This window comes from Ciconia boyciana, chromosome 7, assembly GCF_034638445.1.
Source record: "Ciconia boyciana chromosome 7, ASM3463844v1, whole genome shotgun sequence".
NCBI lineage: Eukaryota > Metazoa > Chordata > Aves > Ciconiiformes > Ciconiidae > Ciconia > Ciconia boyciana.
Genome location: NC_132940.1, coordinates 31,119,389 through 31,137,449, shown reverse-complemented (window position 1 = coordinate 31,137,449; position 18,061 = coordinate 31,119,389). Strand labels below are relative to the sequence as shown.

The window sequence follows — 18,061 nt, the reverse complement described above, 5'->3', positions numbered from 1 at the left end:
TAGGCCGAATGCACATTAACCACTTTCTGTATCGGTAGTTAAAGGCACCGAGGGATTTAAACAGCAATCCGCAAGGCTGCTGGGGAAAGGTTTGGCTGAATAAAGCAGATTATAAACAATAATATATGTCTTTCTCATTTTTTTTCCCTCCCCTCCCTGTATTTTTTTTTTTTTTTGGAAAGGCTCCAGCCTCACAAACAGACCTAAAGTGCTATAAACATCTCCAAGGCTGAGCGCTTGGCCCCCAGATGTGCTCGCTGAAAGCATGGGCATCGCGGCTACTGCTTTTCATCCCTGGTTTAAGAGAGATTTTTTTATTACCCAGCATGTCCATCAAACCAGGCAGTGGCTGTGCATTGTGGCACTGCACAAGGGTGGCCTTGCTTGTCCCTAGCTTTGATGCCAGCACATCCCCATCCCGAAGCCAGCGGAGCAGCTCCATGTGTAGCACCCCAGCACTGGGGTTGGCATTTTTGCTTCACCTACATCTGGATGCAAAAGTGACTGGTGTACTGGCATTGCTGCCAGCACCCATTGCATTTTGACTGTGCACTGTGGCTGTGATGAGACCTGCCTGCGGGTCCTTCTTGGCAGGGTGAGGGAGAGCAGAAGCCATTTCGGGTCCTTGCTCAAGGGTCAGGGGGCTGTTGCTTTGTTTCCATTGAATAAGCATCGCCCCACAGGGACTGGCAGGGACCCTAAATGTTGAAACCTGGCATTTGCCGCACAGCATTAATGTTTATCAGCAGCTTGCTTCATGCAGCTCTGCATCCCAAGCTCCCTGCCTGCCTGCTGCCAGCTCGTTTCACCGGCCCCTTGTCACAACTGGGCAGCAAAAGCATCCCCCAACAGAGGGGCTGCAAACTGATAGACAAGATGTATTTTATTTTTGCCATCCACGCTTCAGCTAGGAGGCATGTTTTTTGGGAGGCTCAGAGGGAGCAGGCTTCAGGCTCAAGTTTCCTACTGACTTCAGAAAAAGCACTGAAGGGGCTTTTTTTTCCAAAAACGTGGAGACCACCACTGCATCTCCCCAGCCCATTGACCCCTCCAATATTAAGTTAATGGAAAATAAGTTGATGTGGTCAATATAAGGGCCCATACAGCCTGTTAACTTGCCCAAGCCACTTCGTCCCCACCACCGAGCCTGCCCCGTGCCTCACGTGTGTGAGCCACACTGTGGTGGTGCTTCGGCTGCTGGCGGCATTCAAGCCAGTGCAGCAAACTTCGTCAGCATTAGCAAAAGCTGGCAGGAGCCAGGAGCCACCGTGAGGGGCCAAAATCCATGTGTGCCGCCTGCCCAGCCAGTCCTTAACGGAGGGAACGTTCCCATTTATTTTCCTGAGGCTCAATGCACTGCAGAAAGGACTCGATGGCAAGTAGCTTCCCATCACAGCAATGGCAATGGAGATTTCCTATGGTCTCCCCAGGCTGTAAATCTCCTTGTCCAGGGAAAAGTAAGTGGCATGGCAATGCCCCGCAGGGAAGCCACGGCCACCTCTTGCCGTGTACACCCACCCAACGCAGCAGCCTCCCTCCCAGCCAGGAGTTAGCCCGAAGCACAGACCCATCCCCTGCAGCTCCCCTGGAGCACGGCCAACCCACCGGCACAGCCCAGCGGGATCCCTATGAGGATGCAGAAAGCCCCGCACTTATCCCACCTCACTCTGGCACTTGAGTTATCACCACAAATTTCCCATTGTTCCGGGTATTTGGCCAGCTGAGAGGACCATGAAGTGTCTGACAGGCCCATGGAGGTGACAGGGTGAGTGCAGGTTTATGTCTGTGCCCGGCTCTTACAAAAACCCAGCCGTGCATGAGCAACCCTGGGGACCAGCACGCGACAGGAGGACCTGAAGGTGCTGATGGAGGCAGGGTTAAAACCCATGCTGTTTAATTCAGCAAAGCAGTTGTGTAACGTGGTAAAAGTCCTCTCAGCTTGGAGAGGCTGGTTAGACATAAAGCACTTGTCTTACGTATGTTAGGTGAGAACCAGAGGGACAGCCAGACAGCTGTACGACCCTGCTGGTTTTTGTAGCCCTCTCTCCCCAGGATGAGAGCTTGAGCAGAGCTTTCCAAGGGCTACAACAGCTCTGTGCTGCCTCCCATCCTTATTGTTTCCAAGGAATCAAGTCACTCCCTCCAAGACAAACACACAGAAGCTGCATCCCAACACTGTGCTTTTCTTTTATTTATAATATTTTGTTTGGACCCAAGGGAAAAAAAACACACAACTAAAACTCAACCCGAACGGAAGAGATGAGCATCTCACCTGGCCCAGCAGCCCTCCCCTCCCCACGGAGGAGCCGACCAGTCAGCACAGGCTGCTCTGGTGAGATATCCAATGTAGTACTTGTGTTTAATACAGTAAAAGGATACTTGGGGCCTCCTCCAGGCCCTCTCTCCCCTCCCTTGCCCCCCCCCCCCCCCGCAATACTGATAAATGTCAGAGCATGCAAAACCCTGATCCCATCCTGCCCAGGATACACGCTTGGCCAGCTAGCCCTTTTGCTGGAAAGCCCTCCCTGACCCCACGCTCTAAAAGCTCCCCTTTGAACCCGCAAGGCATTTCGGAGGGCAGCAGGGGAAGAGAAGGGGGGTTATTGCGGAGCATCTCTGTCCTCCCCGCTGTGCCTTGCCGCAGGGTTAGGGCTTGCCAGCGGTGTGCTGCTGCAGAGCCGAAGTGATGGCTTTACAGTCTGTCACCTCCTCCGGCAGGCACCCCTCCTGGTCCCGGAGTGTGGGGTCGGCGCCTGACTTCAGCAGCAGCTCCACGATGTCCAAAAACTCGCAGGCGGCGGCTGGAGGGAGAAAGCGAAGGGTTAGTCTGGGGATCCTGACCCGAGGCGGCGGTGATGGGCGTTTCTGGAGCAGCGCTGTAGCTGGCAACTTCCCACAGGCAGGAAACGCCGTCTCAGCACCTGGCCAGGCGGAGCAGATCATTTTTCGGGGCACTGTTCAGTACTCAGTGTATTACCTGCCTTTGGATTTAATAGTGCGAAGGAAAGGGAAAAGACAGAGTGAAAGCAATGAAAAGCCAGAAGTCCTGCGAGGGTGTTACTGGTGCAACCACGGCCCCAGAGCCCGGTCAGTTTGCAGGGCATCACCTGCATGATGATGCCCTGGGTGCAGTTCGGCTAATGCTCCTTCACGTCCAGGACTAGAGACAGATCCTGGGAAGGGCTACTGCAGCACCACAGAGAGCCCCGAAGTGCCGTCTGGGAAAGCCTTCCATGCCTGCTTTTGTACCCAGAATTTATAATGTATTTATAATTTATTACACATTTATAAACTCCTGCTCATCACCTGCCTCCTGAACCTCCCAGGGCTCCACAGGCAGCTTGTCCTAGGCAGGACATCGTCAGTACTGCCTCGCTCCCTGCTTTTATCCATCATTTCTCCTCGCAGAAAATTTGGATGATTTTTAGCTGCTGGCTGGACTTTCCCTGGGCACTAGCTCCAGGGGCACATGCCTGTGCCCACAGCCAGCCAGTAACGGCACACCACTGTTATTTCTAATCCACATGTCTGCTAGCAACTATTTTTTCAACCCCGATTTACTCTGCCAAGATAGAATCAAGTTTGACCTGAGCTCTTCCCTGTCCTGAGGACAGCCTGGCAGCTTTCAGCTCCCTCTCCAACCTTGCCTAAGGATGTTAAAAGAAAAAGAACCAGGAAAACAAGGAAAACTCTTAACACTGGAGAGCTGGGCTTGGCTAATATCAGCAGAAGTCCCAGTCCCCGGATTTTCCTTTAAGCCTGTGCAACGCAGATCCTGGTGAAGCCGAAAACTGTCTCAGCCCCGACCTGCCTTACGAGACACTTCCTCTTGCATTGGTAGCGACTGGTTTTAATTATATTTCAGGCGCTTTTACAACGTAACCAACTAACTGTTTTTTGCAGTTAAATGTAGTAATTAGAGTGTCTTTTGCATTACTCTGCAGTTTTCTACTGACCCAAAGGGACAAGCAGCAATGTTTAATTAAAATAAATTTGACATGTGATGCGAGCTTATACTGAAAAACATAAAAAAAGGGGACAAAAAGGGGGGAAGGGGTTGATGAGGAAGCAGGTGGGGGTGTGGGTGAGGCTGAGCTGAAGGGCTGGGGGGCACGTCCTGGGGTGACGGCACAGCACCCTTGCAGAAAGCAGACTTCCAGGGGTGCCAAAGAAGCTGCGGTGGCAGCTCCTGGGGATGGGGAGCTGGTGCCTGCATGGCTAAAGGTGGCTTCCTTGTCCCGTGCTGCTGGCAGGCACAGCCCATGTCCCCGAGCGGGCCAGGGACATCCCTGGGGACGAGCACAGCTGCTGGATTTATCGCACCCTGGGACCCTCGATTTGTCAAGGGCCAGAGTGGCAGCCGTGACACCGGTACGGGTGAAGACGAATTTCCATTCAGCGCAGTTCGCCTTCCGACTCCATTAATCCTCAGGGTTCAGATGATGAATTTCTTTCTTTTTTTTTTTATTATTTATTTTCCCTCCAGCACTCCCTCCCACTGCCCTGCCACAGCACAGACAGAGCCGAACAGATGGTGCTTTGCAGGGAAGCCGGAGCACCCATGAGGATACAGAGCCTGCCCACTCCACGGCCACGTGGCCACAAGTGCTTGGAGAAGCCTTGATTTCCTCTGGGAGAGGCAGTGGCAATGATTTTAGTATTCCCGGCGGGTGGGTGGATGGATGGATGGAGAGGAGCCGAAGACTAACGGGCCGTTTAGCAGGGAGCCCGTGCTCGTATCGATCAACACGACACCGACCGCTGCCTCCAGCCTGGAGGAGAGCGGGTCCTGTGGTGGGTCCCACTGGTGAGCCGGTGCCTTCGGACCGCGCTGCCGGCTGGCCTCCGCTTAACCTCCAATTAAACCCGGGGTCTGCGCCGATCGGAAGGAGGCAGGATTTATAACCCGCAGCAGGATGCAGTTTGACACCGGCTGTAATCAGGAGAGCTGTCACCACAAGGACAGCTGTCAGGCCACGCCGACTCATAAAAAGGGATGGAGACACCCTAAAAGCAAGCAGTGGCTGTCTCGCTGGCCTTGCTCACAGGATTTAACCCTTCCCTGAACAACCTCTAACAAAAGGGAATGTCGTATAAAGGCACCACTTTGCTCAGCACTGCCAGAGACAGTTTTCAGACGAGCTCTCATGCCTCTCTGCTGCAATTAATGGCTTGGTTACGAAGCGCTTACTGAGATCATGAGATTTTCAGTGAGTTCTAGTTTCAGGCAAATAGCCACTTGAGTCAAAACCATTCACTCATTTAACAAGCTGTTTTCAAGATCGGGGTGATTTATGACCAGATCAGCTAAGTAAGGGAATGAGGACAGCCTGGGTGCAGCGATAGTCAGCCAGGGACAGCAGGGCACCCGCGGGCACACCAGACCTGTGTGCCAGTGACCCACAGAGGCTTCCCCAAAGATGACGTACAGGGAGGGGAGCTGGGATAATACTCAAGGGGAAGAAAAAGTTTTAACACTTCAAACATTCAGGAAAAAAACCCTGGTAAACTGTCATTATTGAAACATCTGAGCTGGCAGGGTGGATCGGAGAAACCCTTTCTGAAATAATGTTAATTAAATCAGTTATGTTTGCTTGCTTGTCTTAAACAACCAGCTTCAGCCACCAGCCAGAGGGATCCACCCGCAAATAATTTACATTGAGGTGATGCATCCATCCTTTACTTTCACATATTGGACTTGCTTGAAGCAGGTGCTCTTGGATAACTTACACACATGCTATGCTTTTGCACAACCTACTATAATCCACTGTGCACCCCTGGGTAGGCAGATGTCAGTGCCGGAATTGGGAGCAGGGGAGAGCATCTCCCTGGGAGAGAGAAAGTCCAAAATGTGGAATGAGCTGGGCAGAGAAAGAGGCAACATGGTATTAAGTGCTGTCGTCGTTGTTCTGCGGACACTGCAGCACTAAGCAACAGATTTGCTACTTCAGTCAGAATGATAAGAATTTGAAAAATAAAGTATCCTACAGGAAAGATCACGTGGGGAGAAATCATACATTATTGTAATTATAGTCTCAGTTCAGGGGCCCTGGAATCTTGTAGTTTAGATCCAGATCCAAATGCTGTGCTTTGGCCTGATGGTCTGCAAAGCAATTTTGCCATCCTGCTAATGCCCTTGTGGAGAGATTATAGGAGAGAAAAAGACACAAACACTTCAGAATGACAAGTATGCTCTTAATTACACAGTGACAGGTGTCGAGAGAGTATAAAATAATAACTGGGTATGTCTTAATTTTGGAAAAAATGATGATACAGATTAAATCGATACTTTTTTCCTATTCCCTGCACACCAGCACCGCATGTGTCACTTCAGTCTCTACTTTTCTCATTTGGAGACAGAACAATCTTTCAATTAAAGACTGCTATAAAATCGCGTATCTAATTAGCATGTAATTGTAGGAGGGACACAAACTGTAACTTCGCTCTGCTGGTTTTGGTAGTAGAGAAGCTGCTGCTCTCTCAGCTGCGATCAAACAGGTTTGTCACCAGGACGTGGAGGTGAAGGCCATCTTGCTTGTCTCCTTCCCCTCACCTGTGTTGCCTGTTAGAGCCACTACAGACCCTCCTCTCAATCCCCCGATGGCTAAGGGACTTAGCATCCCGTAACCAGAGCCACTCCCAGGTCTAGAGGTAGTACAACTGCATCCTGGAGACACAAAGGTGCACAGGTCAAACTCCGCAGAAAGCGCATCATTAACTGGGGAAAAAGGAAGGCTTTAAGGTGAAATTTGCAGAGGAGAATGAAGGGAGGACAGCAGAATTCCTCGCTGCTTCTCCCAGGGCTCCTAATCATACCATGCTGGGATTTGCTGGTGGAGGTAGCTGCTGGTTAATCAAATCCAGCTTCCCTGATCATATTTCTGCTGAAATTTGCTTTCTGTATGTAGACCATCTACTCCAGCTGCAAATCCATCCTGTTAAGAGGGAACAACCAAGCTGAATGGCAGCTTACCATAATGGAGTGCAGTCTGGCCTTCCCCATCCTGAAAAAGACAGAGACTTGATTTTAGAGGTATAGGTAACGTCGGGATACAAGTAAATCCCAGTTTTAAATAAATAAGCTGAATCACAGCAATATTTTAATTGACTAGATAAACAGCCCAGGACACCCAGCTACCTGGCAGCCAGGCTTTGAATCATCATCCACCATCAATCCATATTGATGGATAATCAATACCTATCCACGCATAAGGGTGCGTGGATCACGTCATGACATGAGTATAACTCAGTTCATAGCGTTATCACTTCCAGCCCATAAAAATGAAGGATTTCAGTCCTGTGGCCTTACTTTGGGACCCTCACTAATCCTGATGCTTTAGTGCAAGACACTTCTGTGCAAGCCCAGCCTTGGCCAGCTACTTGAGAGAAGGGTAAAGCACCGGGACGCTGGCACAGCTCAGTGTGCTGCACTCTTCAGCACAAGGGAGTACAGAGGAGAAACTCCCACTTTTCTTCCAACTGAATAAATCTTAGGTCCTCGCCCTTCAGAATTAAGGTCTGGACAAAAGTGGACCCAAAGCCCAAGTAATTTCAGCTGGGCTGCTGGTGTCCCTGCTGTACAAGGGTGAGGAAAGGGCTACGCACAATGCTCGGGAATGAGAGCTGGTTGACGAACTCATCCTTGTGAAACACCTGCGGCGCAAGGGCAAAGCAAACTGCATTATTTAAAGACATTGGCACACAGCTCCCTTTTCAAGCTAACAAACACATACGCCACTGTATCAGCTGCAATGGTTTGGGAAGCGCGTCCCGCTCCCAGACTTGGCAAGCACGAGCAGGGCTTTGCTGGTGAGCGGTCAATGCTCGCGTGGCACATCCAGCAGTGCAAACCCAGGCACCGCACCGTGCTGCAGCCTCGTCCCGCCACAAGAACAGGTGAAATAACAGAAGGAAAGAATTACTGGCTCCTTTACTTTCACTACCCCATCAGGATTAGCCTCTAATTCAGTTCTTTGCCTCCTTAATTTATTTGCATCTGTTTATGGAGACTTAAGTTTTTAATTACCATCATCTTTGGGATTAAGGTGCAAATTCTACAGCCTGCTGTGGATTCTGGAGCAGGAGAAAGGGAAAAGAACAACAGGAAAACAGGTAGAAATCCCACCCGTTGCTGTTTGGGGACTTTTGGTTTCCCAGCCTGTTTGATATTAACCCTATTCTGCTGAGGAACTAGGAATGACTTGTGTTTCAGGGTAGAAGGTGCCATGCTTTGCTCTGGGACACTGCACCAACACAACAACCACCAGGAGCAACAGGGACAAAAGAGAAAAGCCAGATGTAACAGATCTGCTGCCTAAACATCCATTTCACGTCCTTGCTGGGGAAAATGTGGGGGCTGAGATTTTTTCCTTCCACGTGCCACTATGCCCCATTCGTGACACTCACACCAACACTTGGAGGCGCCTCATTTGAGAAGTCTATTTCTGCCCAAATTGTGGGGAGCGTAATGCAAATGGGTATCATTAGAAGATACTGCAAACCAAATAACTGAAGGAATCAAGGACTGCATCCATTGATTATTCCACGCTAATAAGGTAACTGATCTGAGCCAGAGCCCCCGAGCGGTCCTTAAGCACATGCCTGCTCAGAGGAGTGACAGGGCCAGCACTGACTTCAGCAAAATATGGAGCAGGGCTGGGGAAGAAGAGGCGGGAGAGCTACAAATGAGTTATTGGAAAGGCAGGCTTTCAAATATGCCGGTTGTGCGTGTGCTGGGGGATGGGAAGCCAGCTCCCCTCCGCATCGCTGCCTTCAAAATTGTAGCTGACGAAACCCGCAGGTGAATGGGATTGGAGATGTGCAGCAGCAATCCCTTTCCACGGGAACGCTTTGCTGCAAAACTCTTTATAAAATACATAGGACTGCTCCAGGTATACTACAGCCATTTGTTCCTCTTCCAAAGGTCTGCGTAAAGCACTGCTGCTTCAGCAGCAGGCTTTGGGCTAACGAGGCTTTTTATTTCTCTTAGATTCACTTTCTGGCATTCATTGGGCTAAGAAGAGAGCGCAAGTCCCGGCATACGAAATGCATCTCTTTAATCCCAGTGTGGTTTTTAAAAAGAACTATTAATCCAATGTTATGCAAACATTGTTTACACTTTATTTACGCTGTGGATTTTTTTTTCCCCCTTTGAGCCTGACGGCTGGCCAAATGCTATTTGTTATGCTTCTCAGATGCTACACTATTTGCTTGTACTTTCTCTGTGACAAATTTTAATCCAGGTAAATGGAAAAAGCTCTAGTGTGGTCACTCACTAAGGGCCTTGAAATGTCCTCGGGAGGCTGCTGATCTCAATCCCTCTTTGATTTGGCTTTTCGGAGCAACGTGGCTAATTGGAGCCTGACGTGCCCGGCTGCCCTGCGCACAGCACTTGGCTCCAGGTACAGCAGTGCTGAGCCTTCAGCGCAAAATGGTCACACCTGGAAACTAATCAAAGATGGGCTGTGAAAGTGAGGATTACAGCTCCCATTGCAGAAATTACGTGAGACAAATATCGCCTACCAGGTGCTGGAAATGTTTATTTTACAGCGAAAGAAGATGCACAGAGGTGGTCTTAAGATGAATTGTAGCTGGCCTTGATACAAGGGATATTTCCTGATGTGTGATAGAAAGCAGCGGTTTCTGGAGCATCCTAGGCAAGGTGCAGTGTGTCCTTCTCCCAGGACATGGCTCTGTTGGGACGAACGACCCCAAACGGTGAGCAGACAGGGACAGCCTGCCACAGCCTCTGTCCTCACCTCGCTGCACCCTGCCCAGGGCACTGGCAAATGTCACCAGCCCAGCCCGGGATCGCTGGCACCAGATTGCCACGTCACAGCTAGGAGCGCATCCTCTGCAGCCAGAAGGAATGCAGAGATGCCAGCGGTGATCAAATGGACCATTTCACTCATCTGGCTTACAAGTGGGGGCAGCTAATTTTTCTCCATCGAAACCCATCAGGATACTTGTTGGTTTATTTTATATAAAGGATTGGGTTGGAGGGGGATGTTTGTCATGGTTGTTCCCTTCTTCTCTCTCCAATTTAGCTTTCAGATTATGGAAATGTAAATCATACAGAGCTGCAAGTACAACAAGACCCAGAGCCTATTGATACACACTGAAACCAATCATTTGATAAATCTGTAACGTTAAAAACCTGAATACTGTAACCAGTTATTTCCAAACTGTGCCTATGGAAAGTTAGGTAATCACTGTGCGTTATCATTTCTGTGCATGTTAAAAGAAATTAGAGACTTTTTTCCCCGCAATATGAGCTTCTGTAGCATGACAGGAGCACAAAGAGAAGGTGTTGAGTAGGGGAGCTGATGTCAGGGAGTGCAGAAGAAGAGACGGGTAGCTCCAGGGCCAACGCTGAGCTCTGCTCTATGCCAGGATGCCTCCGAGAAATGCCCTTTCAACATCACACATCAGCTGGAATAATGTCAATGTGACAGGTTATAAAGGAGGAAATCAAAGCTCTGATTCAGTGAACTTCAACACAAAAGGGGGAAAAGGCCAGGCTCAAAGCAGTAGTATGTGTTTCTGTACAGCTTTGCTTTCGGCTTGCAAGGCACTGGCAAGTACCTGTCCCAGAGCCCTTTTAGCAATACCCTGTATATAAAAAGGAGGAGCTTGTGGAAATGGCAGAACCCATACAGGCAGACAGAAGACGACCAGAAAGGAAGGAAAGACCACTGCACACTCAAATGTAGGAGTGCTCAGTCCCACACACCCAAGTTACTGACCAACAACAGATCCGATTCCAAGCTTTCCTCTTGCCTCCTAATGCCGTGTGCCATCCCTGGTGCCTTTTACAGCCTCCTGGCACATCTGGCCACGGCAGCATGACAGCTGAGCTGCATGGCCTTCTAGGGAGATGAGAGTGTTTCCAAATACTTCAAAAATAAAACCAAATTCCCACGTCTACAAAACCCATCAAAACAAAGATGCTACAAAATCACTGGTACCTCCTACATCCATGGTCTGTGACAGATGTCACTCAATGAAAATCCAACTACCAGTGAGTAACTTATTGGATAACAGGATTTTGTTCTGCTCCTGTGAAATTTAAGCAAGAGAAATGAGAGAAGATGGACCGCGCGCAGATGGACCAATTGTCTTATCCGTTAAGTGGTACTATGGCTACTGCACGTCAATTTTGTCTTATAAGTGATAGGATTATATCGGTGTTGCCATCCCATGTTCATTCCTTGGGAATTTCTGTACCCTGTTTAACCTAACACAAGGTTTCTGGACTGAGGGGCAGAGACATGGAAACGGCTTGGCTGAGCCCTGCTGAGATGCTGCACATGCTATAAAACACGATTCCCACTGCCCTGCCATGGCAAGCAGACCTTGACGTGCCAGTGTTTGACTGTGCTGGTTTCACGGGACAGTTTTTAAAACAGTGTTATATAAACATTGATTTTCCAGACCTGCCTCACTTGCTCTCCAAGCTCCGTACAGAAACCTCTGCGAGCAGGAGGGTGGCTCTAAGGGAAACACTGTCTCTTCCTCCATCTCACATGTTTTATTTAGCACAAGTACAGAAAGAGGAAAAACAAAACCATGCTGGTTACCTGGGCGAACTTTGGTCCAGCTAGACCCCATATCGTTGATGAAGCTGGGGTTGGACAGCCCTCCACACCAGCTGCGAGGGTCTGCACAGGACCCCCATACCTCCTCGAGTGCTGGTCCACACTGAGACCTCACCTCTGTGCCTTCAATCACATCTCCAAGTGCAGACACCGTGAGCATGAAAAGCACAGCAGAAAACATATACACTAACCTTTCCCTTTTGAGGGATAGCACATGCACTCGTTATTTGAAGGTATTCTTTGCCCTGTATCATCTCTTCTTTTTGTTAATTTGTGGCACCTTTTAAGGTGCACGCTCACTCCCATTGACAGACTCCAAATGTTGGCAGGGATCGCGGGAGATAAGACCGATGAGGTGATAAGAGTGTTTAACAGCGCTGGTCCTGGGTAGCATGGATGGGCCGGAGGGAAGATAAATATTTACACTACATCTTTAGAAGGTGAGTGACTAAAAAGGGCTAGAATAATACAGCTTCTGAACAAGCACCGGTGCATAGGAGCTGTGAATATAAATCTCTGCAGCCTCACGACACACACTCACTCAAGCCAGGGAGATGAAAAATAGCAAGAAAATACTTCCCTCCACTTTTAAAAAGGGTTTTATTTCTCATTTATTTCCCCTTTAGACTTCAACTTCCCAACAATTTACTTTAACCTCATAATCTTCTTTTTCTGTCTCTGAAATTTTATCCCCAAGATGACTGAGGGTGAGACTACAGCTAAAAGCATACCAGAATTTACATGCTAATACCCACCAATATGTAAAACCAGGCTATGCAGGCTAATAAAACCAGTCTGAACTTCACCAGACAACTCAGCGGATGGCCCCATGCTGCTTTTGCACACAGCAGCCTGGATTTGGACACGTACATTAATACATGTAAAATGAATGCTTGTGCAATCGAAGCAGATAGATGAGCGGATGTCTGTGTGTGCAAGTGCCGGCATAGAAAAGCAATGGTTTAGTTTGAAATTTGATCCTGTTCTTTTAAAATCCCTACCTTACCCTACCCCTAGGTGCACCCACATGCACCTAGCCTTTTGCTTTTAATTGCCTCCTGAGCCTTAAAGCAATATCAGAGGCAGCTCAGTTTGAGAAACAAGACCATCTAACAGCTTTGTGCCAGAACATCTAGAATCCCAAATAGCTCCAACCCTAGGAAAATTAAGCAGACCTTTAAGTTTTCTCCCCATTTTTCAGCTTTTGATTTCGCTAAAGCAAAATATACTTGTGATGGCTCACCTTCACCTGCTGTGTTAGCCTGGCTGTCCCACATGAGGATAACTGGTTAGCTGGTGTTTGTGAAGTGCTTGTGAGGTTATGGTTGTTAATGTTAAGCGTAGGCTGTTGTGAGACATCATGATGCGCACTCTTGGTACCAGCTCGAAGGCAGCTCAGACACTCTCCAAGGACCAACGCCGTGGGGCAAAGGATACAGAGCAACCTCCAGCAGAAGCAAAACCAAAATCCATGCACTGGCCATGAGAAGCTCTTATTTGGGGATTGCAAATAGCCCAAGCTAACAAGTGCAGGGCTTGGATATCCCATAAGTTTGGTTCCCCAATTAACTCTTCCACCTCCCTTGCATATGGGTAGGCTTGGCAGGGACTCCTCTCTTACTGAGCTGTCCCTCTCCAAGAGCTTTCTCCTCTGCCCCCTTCCTTCCATTCAGACCTTTTCCTGCACTGTGCTAGGCAGATATCCATCAGGATGGAAGGTGCTAGACAGATCTTTATCATCACCTCTTGGGCCCTTCTCCAGAGCCTACTGCCACGCTATCATTTGGCCTATCTTCTAAGTGCCTCACAGATAAATTAGATCTGCATAGAGAAGCAATTATTACATTTCTAATGGCATGGACCCTTACAGCACAATCTGCTACTGAAAGGCAAAGTAAATTGCATTAGCTTTTGTTTGAGTCAAAATTATGATCAAGGGACGAGGGATGTTGAAGCCCTTTAAAGCTAAGCCTCCGAGCTGGGGATCTTTCTGTCTGGGGACCTTCCTATTCATATTTGCCGCCTGAGCTCATACTCGTGGTTCATTTAGGTGTGCTAATTTGGAGGAGCCCTTCACTTGCAAAGCTGCTGTTAAAACCAGACCTAAGAAAGCTCAGGAAGAATATTATGCCCAGGAACTGCCACTTGCTCCCTCCTGAAGCCTGCATCTGCTAATGCACCCAAACGCCACTGGCCCGAGGAGTTCAGCGTGCCAGGGTTACGCTAATCCCTCATCGCCCTAGTTCCTAACTGGTGGTGTACCTAAATTTCCAAGTGCAATTTCAATGGGATTTATCACATCTACTATCATCAGCATGTATTGCTGCTGGCACAGATACAGACTCTCAATATCCCACCGCAGACATGGATGTCTTTAATTGCAGAACAAACTGATTTCTGAATCTACACAGTGGCTCTGAAACTCTCCGGGTTATTTTCCTGTTGAGCATTTTCACCCCAATTTGCAGCCAGCACTCTGAGCACAGCTGTGTATTTGTACGTACATATTTATAGGTTGCTCCAAAGAATATTTGCTACTGCTTGTTACTTCCAGCATCAGGCATCTTTCTGGTCATCAAACAAGGGTGTTGGTGCAATATAAAAGCTGCCAGGAAGCGCCGGGCTTCCTCAGCCCAGGGATCAAAAATGTGTTTGGAAAGAGCCAGTGCCTAGAGTTGTAACAAGTGTCACAGCGCTGCAGCTGAGCCAGCTTCCAACAAAACGACGCAAATGCAATCCCAAGCTGCGAACAGGACAATACTCCTAAGGGCAAGATGCTAAAATCTCTCTTCTCAGGGTGCTTCCCTGCCCCCTCCCCACGCAAAAGTTAGTAGCTCTTGTACTGCTTTATCACTTTAGCGTGGCTGAGGCAGATACCTGGTTATTTAAGGGGCAGGATAAATGGACTGAGACAGCTTTCCCATCCCCAATTCACTAGGGAACTCTTGGAAATTCCACCTGACACCGGGACCGCGCTGTGCTCTTAAACAATCTCCCGTCTGATCCGATTGTTCCCCAGTGGGGAGGCAGGCTGCAGCTCGCTCAAGAGTCATTGATTGGATTAACAGCCTAATTCCCAACAGATGAATAGAATACTGATGTCTTGTCAGCCCACATCATAGAAGGAAAACACAATCTGCTTCTACAGCCCCGAAATTTAACCCTTTGCTTCCCTGCTCCCGCTCCCCAGGGCATGGGGCTGAGCGCACGGATCCGGCACTTTCAGCTCGAGATCCTACCCATTTGAATGAGAAAAGATATATTAACCTTTTGGATGCTTTGCCTAATCATCTACATGCCATGGGATCATACATTATTTTCCGTAAGGTTGGTTTTGTAAGAAGCCCTCTTTTCAACCTTTCTAGACAGAAGAGATTTATACCAGGGACCTTAATTTTTTTTCACTTCTCTATTTTACCATCTGCTGTTAAAGGAAATACTGTGTGCTTCACAGTAAGTGGTTGAAAATTCATTAGCTTAACGATATTTATTCTGAAATATACAGATACTGAACGTTTTTGAGTCTATCATTTGATTAGGAGGGCATCCAGCCGCGTTGCAGGAGAGGCATTGCTGCAATGCCCTCTCCCTCCAGCAGCTCTTGGCAAGCCACGGGGCAGGGGAGAGAAGCTGGGCACATCATTTGTTCTCAGAGAGCTCCTGTTCTCCACCTCCTAATGGAGACACTAATGTTTTCTTACCTCATAGAAAGACTGTGATAAGAAATTAATTGCTACTGGTCAAATGTTCACTACTACAGAAGCAGGACTGTGTGCATATTAAAGAGATTCTCCACGAACAAAATTTATTTATGGACTCCTTGGCACTGTCTGCATTTATTTCCTTGCTCGGGAGACAAGAATAAATAAAAATCATCTGATTTTAAGTAATGTATTCAAAATAACCTATTTTTTTCTCAGATCATTGCAGTCCATAATGCTGTGGGTTTTGTTTCTTTCTAACAGCCACCTTTTATGCTTGCATTTACAAAACAGGCAGATACACATTTAAATATTGTCATTTTTCAATGGCAAGCCTAGAATATACAGAAATACAGCTACAGCACTCATGCCAGGACTATAACCAATACTGAGAGGTACCCTCTGGAGTACTGCTGATCAACAGTCTCCATAGGAATGGCTGACCAACTCTTTAACTGTTTTTCCCACCTCTGAGATTAGCCAGCTTGCTCTGTGAAAGAGAAATAAGATATTTCCAGTTTCATTTGGATTTTACAGCTTGCATGCAGAGTGGAAAAATTCCCTCCATCACTCCTTAACTCTAAAAAACTAATTAGCCCAGCACTAACCAACATGACAAATAGGAGAGAAAGCATGAAAGGATGGAGGTGCACACCCTTTTTTTTTTTCCTTTTAACAGTACCTGTTAGCAATGACAGTTTTCCAGACTTCACCATTTCACAGCGTTAATATGCATATAAAAACTTGCTAGGAGACTGAATGAAAGAAACAGGCCTTCACTCTTCTGGCTGCCAATACATCAACCCTACAGAAAGCTCTGTCTTCAGAGAGATGCAAGGTGCTCCATGTTCACAACAGAGGCAGCGGGGAGGCAACAGTATGCATTCATGACAGAGCTGCCTTAACCAAAACAATTAGTGAGAGATGCCGCATTGACTCAAACAATTCAATTAATGCAGTGTTAGTGCTAGTATTTTAAAGTCATTTGAATTATTAGCTCCTTTTACAATTTGAAACCATAATGTTTCATCTTCATCCCAGATGTGAATTGTTCCAGAATGGCAACAAATAAATAAGTCAAATGACCCCTGTCCAGTCCAGCCCCTGTCCCGTAATATGGCTGCATTGTATATTGACGAATCCAGGGTAAGGATGGGGACTAGGGCAGTTGTGCCCTGGAACTAGCAGACTGCAGGTTTTATAAATACATACAGAAATAATTAAAATCTAAGGGGTTTAGAAGGGTTAATCTCCTTTAAATAATCTCTGCCACAAAGCCTGTAAAGTCACTGCTGGCACCGTGCCCACATGGGACCGGCTGTCGGATATCAGGACAGCACGTGTGGATGGGAGCAGAGAGATTAAGTGGAAGCGCTGCCACGGTGGCCTATCAGACATGCTGCTCCCCTGCCTATGGCTCCCCTGGTCACTACCGAGGGGCTGGAAACGCTGCGAGCAGGATCAGATCCAGCGCCAACCAGCAAGTCAACATGCCACTTGCTCCACCTGATTAAAGAGAGAGAAGGAAGTTTGATTAGGCTGCTAAATTTAGCAGGTTGGACAGGAGACAGTGGGAGCCGAGAGTGTTGCTGCCACTGCTCAGTTCACCTGAGCCCTTTCTGACTTCAAGGCAAATGCTGGCTTATATTTATTTAAAGGGATTCAGGACTTTGGAAACAACCTCTTTTCCTACGCAGGCTTGAACCCATAGCCCTGGGTGGCCACGGAGATGCTGCACTTCTAATTGTCAGCTATAATGGACTCAGAGTTGCCACTGTGCATTTCAGGATGCCTCTTCATATAGTGTCCTTTTAAAGCCAACAACTGAGTGACCATTAGAGACAAAGAAATCCCAAAGTAAGCAGAGAAACCACTCCTGTGTGGGCTAAAGCAGTGCCCTGTCTGAACCCAGGAGTTTGATTTCCACTGATTTGGGCAAAGGCAGGGTCAGCTGAAATGCCCAAGAACCCCGCGGGAGCAGCTGGAGCCCTGGCAGGGAGGTTGCAGTATTGTGATGACTGCAGGCACGATTGCAATAAAAGCACAGCCACATTGCACACGGCAATGTGCCACACCAGGAGCAGAGGTGCTGCTAACGGCCTAGGGTCTTTTTCTCTTTTAAGTCACTGAGGATAAAGACTCTGGAGACTCTGTTTTGGTCTCATAAACCTTCCTCGGCTTGGTGTGCAAAATCAAAACTTTCCATGTTGAGACGGTCTGAACCATCCTCTGAACTCATTAAATGAGACCTGGATTGTATTAAGCCAAGCTTGGGGCAGCCTGGGGTAGCAGGGGAGCTGAGTTACAGTGGCCCATGGCCCTCAGCTTGAAAGGCACTCTTTTTCCCTGCTCTTTTAGAACAAACCCTGCTCAGAGATTTCAAAGCATCTCAGGATAGTGTTGTGCCCTGCGGCCTCCAGACAGCCTTTCCTTCCCAAGCGCTCCTGTTTCTTAAGCATGGCGACTCCTCTTTGCGGCTAATCTGGAATTAGAGAGGACGTTCGCACACTCACAGCTGTCTGCCAGAGGGGGAAGGCATCAGAGCCTGGATCCTGCCCCGAAGTGGACCACTGCCAGGGAGAAGCCGACTGCACGTGTTGACTTAAGAAGCTCCCATCTCATCACCTCAAAGGGTTGCTGTTTTTGTGACATCCAACAGCCTTTTAGCAGCCTCTATGAATTGTATTAGTAGCTGATTTACCATTTTTTATTTTATAAGGCATGAAGCTGCTCTTTCATTTGATCATCCACCACCAAGTACAA

General features: G+C 48.1%; 1 protein-coding gene across 4 annotated transcripts in view; it reads right to left on the bottom strand.

Annotated features, from left to right (window-relative positions):
• Positions 1-2,163: 2,163 nt before the first annotated feature.
• ACBD6 (acyl-CoA binding domain containing 6) overlaps positions 2,164-18,061 on the bottom strand; it is an 88,731-nt gene continuing 72,833 nt past the window's right edge. For 2 of the 4 annotated variants that reach the window (XM_072867770.1, XM_072867771.1), the window contains 2 exons: positions 6,974-7,004; positions 2,164-2,801 (listed from right to left, as the gene is read on the bottom strand). In XM_072867770.1, the coding sequence (XP_072723871.1) occupies positions 2,647-2,801; positions 6,974-7,004 (186 nt within the window). In that variant the 3' untranslated portion in view covers positions 2,164-2,646. The remainder of the gene's footprint in view (positions 2,802-6,973; positions 7,005-18,061) is intronic. The other 2 variants (XM_072867772.1, XM_072867773.1) reach the window with 1 other exon arrangement.